The sequence below is a fragment of the Bidens hawaiensis genome, unplaced genomic scaffold, assembly GCF_021521415.1.
Source record: "Bidens hawaiensis isolate Kalapana, Puna unplaced genomic scaffold, B.hawaiensis_p1.1 tig00040264_1, whole genome shotgun sequence".
Lineage (NCBI taxonomy): Eukaryota > Viridiplantae > Streptophyta > Magnoliopsida > Asterales > Asteraceae > Bidens > Bidens hawaiensis.
The window spans coordinates 29,699-34,792 of record NW_027497117.1 but is presented as its reverse complement, the minus strand read 5'-3'; the positions used below and the strand labels follow the sequence as shown (position 1 = coordinate 34,792).

Below are 5,094 nucleotides of genomic sequence, written 5' to 3'. Positions count from 1 at the left end.
ATCCACGCACAAGGATGAGGTTGGACGGATTCTGTGAGAGAAGAGCAAGGAGGTATATATTTTAGTTGTCGTGGAAAAACCTAGACAGACGGTAACATGACTAATATTTTTTTTATTACCCATTGACATCCGTATACATTTCAGTGTCCGGAACATCATAACTTGAATCGGGTTGGCATGCAGATTAATCTTTACTTGTGTAACATGACAGGAATTGAAATATGTGAGAGGCTATCAACAATGGGAATAGCAGTGAACTTGGTGACATATTTGCGTGGAACTATGCACCTCCCAAGTTCATCCTCAGCCAATGTGGTTACTGATTTTATGGGCACATCTTTTCTCTTGTGCCTACTTGGTGGCTTTTTAGCTGATGCTTTTCTTGGCAGATTCAAAACTATTGTGATATTTGCCTTTATTCAAACACTAGTAAGTTTTCCTATCATACATACAATTACTTTCTTACGTTACCAAACCGCATGATGTTATAAATAACTTAAAAATTAATATGTAAACCTAATTTTAAATAAAATTATCAAACTAGTTTATCTTTTGGTGTGGATTTGCAATATTAATAAAATATGAACTGGTAAATAACAAAATAAGAAATCTAAAATAATCAATCATTAACCTATCACCTTACCAGTCCACTAGCAAGACGAGCAAAATGATAAAAAAAAAAAAGTTAAAATAAAAATAGAAAAATGGACTAGTATGACACTCAATTCTTTTTCCAAAATACTCAATAATGAATCATCAAATTATCAATGTTAAGAAAAAATAAAGCACTTTCCCATGGTAACTATATATTAAGCTTGGTCGGAAAGCATATAACCTTGGTCGCTAAATATTCATTTTTTAGTGACCACTTTTAATTTCAAAACCAATCTTTTTCTATATATTTCCTGTCATCCTAACTTATTTCATGTCAACATTAATCATCTTATCAGGGTACCGGCACACTAGCACTATCAACAAAACTACCAAACCTCAGGCCGCCACCGTGCCACGCCAACAAGGAATGCAAAGAAGCGAACGGATTCCAAATGGGAATCCTCTACCTCGCTCTCTATCTCGTTGCACTTGGCACAGGCGGCCTGAAGTCCAGCGTGTCAGGGTTTGGCACCGACCAATTCGATGAAAAAGACGAAGCCGAAAAGACACAAATGGCGTATTTCTTCAATAGGTTCTTCTTCTTCATCAGCCTTGGCACACTCACTGCGGTCACGGTGCTTGTGTACATACAAGATGAGATTGGTAGAAGTTTGGGGTATGGGATATGCACAATTTCAATGTTCATTGCTATTTTGGTGATATTATCCGGTACTAAAAGATATAGGTACAAGAAAAGTGCTGGAAGCCCTATTGTTAGCATTTTTCAAGTTTTGGTGGCTGCTATAAAGAAAAGGAATATGGATCTTCCTTATGACATAAACATGTACTACGAAAACACACCCGAGGGTACAAGGATTCATCACACGAATCAGTTTAGGTGTTTGGACAAGGCTGCGGTTGTAACCGAAGGTGATTTTGTGAAAACTGGCTCGGGTTCCACTCCAAACCCATGGAGATTGTGTACGGTGACTCGGGTGGAAGAGGTTAAAATGATGGCTAGGTTGTTTCCGGTTTGGGCAACAACCATATTGTTTTGGACCGCTTATGCTCAAATGATTACTTTTTCAGTTGAGCAAGCGTCCACGATGGAACGATCGATTGGAGGGTTTAATATCCCTGCGGGGTCGTTAACCGTCTTCTTTGTGCTTGCGATATTGCTTACTTGCGCGTTTTATGATTGTTTGATTATCCCGTTTTGGAAGAAATGGAAGGGAACACCAGGTAAATACAAATACAATGTTATGTTTTGATACACTACTAAAAACGATGGTAGAAACAGTCGTAAAGTAGTCGCAATGCTCTTTGTGACCGATAATGGTGGTCGCTTAAATCTTAGGAGTTAATTTATGTGAAAAAAAATTTTGCGACTGATTTTCTTTCAGTTACTACTTTTGTGATCGGCATTTTTCAGTTGCACGTTTAGTTGCAGCAAACGTGCGACTGTTTAATTCTGGTTACTAACTGGTCACTATTTTGCAACCATTTTTTGTAGGTTTCCATTTTTTTAGTGATGGGGTTAGAATAATAAGAACTGAAATATTATTAATGAACGATGAATGATACTTTTTATTTATATATATATATATATAAAACATTAACATTATTTTTATTACATTTATGACATATATACAACAACAGCCATACCCGGTATAAGCCCTGCTTGCGGTGCGCACATATGATGTATATATGTGTGAACCCTCGGGTGGGCAAAAGTGAAATTGCACTAATTTTGACGTTATTTTACTAATCTCGTGAAAATAACGTTAAAAGTGACGGACGGTTAATCAGGCATCATGTAGTGGCGTTGATAGCCGAAAGACAAGGGTACATGCACCGATCAGCCGGTGTCCCGATGATTGAGTGCTATGTGGTTTATGTCCAAGGCTTGATGCAAAACTACTATCGAGCCGGGGGTCTCACCGGAAGCAGCCTCTCTATCCTTATGGGGTAGAGGTAAGGCTGTCTACATCTTACCCTCCTCAGACCCTACCATAGCTTTGCTATTGGTGGGATATACTGAGTACGATGATGATGATGATGATGATGAGCCATACCCGGTATATATAATTAAATATATTCAAATATTTAATAAATATAATTATACAATCATATTCAAATATATCTTTAATACGCCCACTTAAAAAGATATGAGTAGAGTATAATTGTTTGTATTTTTTGGACAACAGGTTTCACTGATCTACAAAGAATGGCCCTAGGATTAATCCTCTCAACCTTCGGCATGGCGGCAGCCGCTGTAGTCGAAATGAAACGATTGTCCGTAGCCAAATCCGTTGGCGGAACCCCTCACGGAGGCTCACTACCAATAAGCGTATTCATGCTCATCCCACAATTCTTCCTAGTGGGCGCGGGCGAGGCGTTCATCTACACCGGACAATTAGATTTCTTCATCACAAGATCACCAAAAAGCATGAAAACAATGAGCACCGGGTTGTTTCTAACCACGCTTTCACTCGGGTTTTTCATGAGCAGTTTGCTGGTGTCCGTGGTGAAGAAGGTGACCGGAAGCCACGGTGGACAAGGGTGGCTAGCTGATGCTATAGATCATGGAAGATTGGATTGCTTCTATGGGTTATTGGCGATTTTGGGTGTGATTAATTTAGTGGTGTATCTTGTGGTGGCAGCTTGGAATAAAAAGGAAGATAAGGCAACAGAAATGGTGGAAGTTGTGTGATTATATATTTGATGATTGTTACTGTGAAAATGTGTGGATTCGTGTTTATATCGATTGTCACTTTTTCTTGTAATGTTCAAAAATATGATGGTTTCGTGTTTATATCGATTGTCACTTTTTCTTGTAATGTTCAAAAATAATCATATGGAATGAAATCATTTTCGTTAGGTGGTTAAGAGTTTTTGAAAACGTTAAGAGCTTTTCATGTATTTGATTTTTGTTCGGATTGATTTCTTTCAATATATAGGTGTAGCTGAATTACAAGTTGATGAGATAATGATATAAACGTACATAACAATCTTAATATTCAAAATAAAGATACAAATGACTAATTTATTCATCAGTTTATGTGACTCAAATACATGTTAAGTTGTGGAGATTGATTGCAATCATGGGACCTAATCGTAGCCCCGGACATTAGGGATGTGCTTCGGGTTTGTTTTTCGGGTTTCGGGTTTTTCGGGTCGGGTTCTTCGGGTTTCAAATTTTTAAATCTTAACCCAAAACCAACCCAAATCTCTCACGGGTTTTTCTGGTTCGGGTAATTTGGGTTCGGGTTTTTCGGGTTGGATTAGTCGGGTTTCGAGTATCCTAGAAAATGAAACAAAAACAAAAAGAAAATTAAACAACTTCAATGCTAAAATTAAAACAACATATTCTTCTTTGCTCGTAACGCAAGTAACCAAATAATAAACCAACATAACTTAATAAAATCATAAAACAATTCAAAAGAAGAGTTAAACTAAGTAACTAACTCCAACCATAGTCGTCTTCAATCAGACGTGATTTGATTGTTCGATTACGGTTGCTATTAGTGATAAACGAAAAACATAAATTAACAATAAACAATCGATCCATAATAGTTGTAATGACAACAGTCGATTAGGCTCAAAGTCTAATAACTTTAATGACTAAGAGTAAGCTTATTACACCTAAAAATATATTTAATTTCAAAACTAAAAGTTTATTCGGGTTTTTTCGGGTTGACCCGAAACTTATAAATCAAACCTGAGAACTAACCCGAATTACTTTGGTTCGGGTTATGGTTAGTCTTTTCTCGGGTTCGGGTTTTTGGGGTCGAGTTAGTTCGGGTTCGGGTATGGATTTTTTCGGGCTGGGTTTCAGGTTTCGGGTAAAAGTGACAGCCTTACCGGACATGTGTGATGTGTAGGTCCTAGATACGAGATCAACCAACTAGTTCTTGAATCAATCTCAATTACAAGCTAGCGGAAATTACTTGTTGCCAACCGAGATCTCGAATCTAGCTTAGTGTTTGGTTATTTCCCAAAGTAGAAATAAAGGAAGAGTGATTAAGGGAAAGTAAGAGTGGGTAGGATAAGATTTTGCAAAAGGTTATAGTATGCATGGAGGCTTGCCCTATTTATAGTGTAAGCTCCATACATATTTCTTTCATTACATAGACCCATGAAGGCTTTATTTACATTGGGTCAAGCCTAAAGCATTACAAATTACATATAACAAATACGAAAGACTTAATACACAAAATGGGCTCTACAATCTCCCTCTAGTCTTTTGGTATTTGTTGTAGCTTTCCTTTTAGTCTGTCTCATACACAAAGCATCATCTTCTTGTAGTTGATCCTCAACAAGACGACATACGAACTTGTTGAATGTATCAACTATCTGATCAATGCTTTCTTTGCTATTATCTTCAAGTGGGCGCATAGGAGACTTGTACAGCTTCAACAAGTCTTTTTTGTTGAAACCCATCAATTCATGCTAGTCAAATACATGAAGAGGATGCATGATTTTGCATTGTATCATTGC

The 5,094-nt window shown here is 37.4% G+C and overlaps 1 protein-coding gene across 1 annotated transcript; it reads left to right on the top strand.

The window, feature by feature from the left end:
* Nucleotides 1-211: 211 nt before the first annotated feature.
* On the top strand, nucleotides 212-3,307 carry LOC143592008 (protein NRT1/ PTR FAMILY 6.2-like). The gene is made up of 3 exons (XM_077072033.1): nucleotides 212-429; nucleotides 951-1,836; nucleotides 2,802-3,307. Exons 1-3 carry the CDS (start codon nucleotides 241-243, stop codon nucleotides 3,305-3,307), a joined length of 1,581 nt encoding a protein of 526 aa, XP_076928148.1. The 5' UTR covers nucleotides 212-240.
* The last annotated feature ends 1,787 nt before the right edge of the window (nucleotides 3,308-5,094 follow it).

Excerpts from the sequence above, each read along its gene's own strand:
- LOC143592008 (XM_077072033.1), top strand. The coding sequence starts at position 241 with ATGGGAATAGCAGTGAACTTGGTGACATATTTGCGTGGAACTATGCAC. Across the intron at positions 430-950 it reads TTGCCTTTATTCAAACACTA|GGTACCGGCACACTAGCACT; the intron begins GTAAGTTTTCCT and ends TCATCTTATCAG. Across the intron at positions 1,837-2,801 it reads GAAATGGAAGGGAACACCAG|GTTTCACTGATCTACAAAGA; the intron begins GTAAATACAAAT and ends TTTGGACAACAG.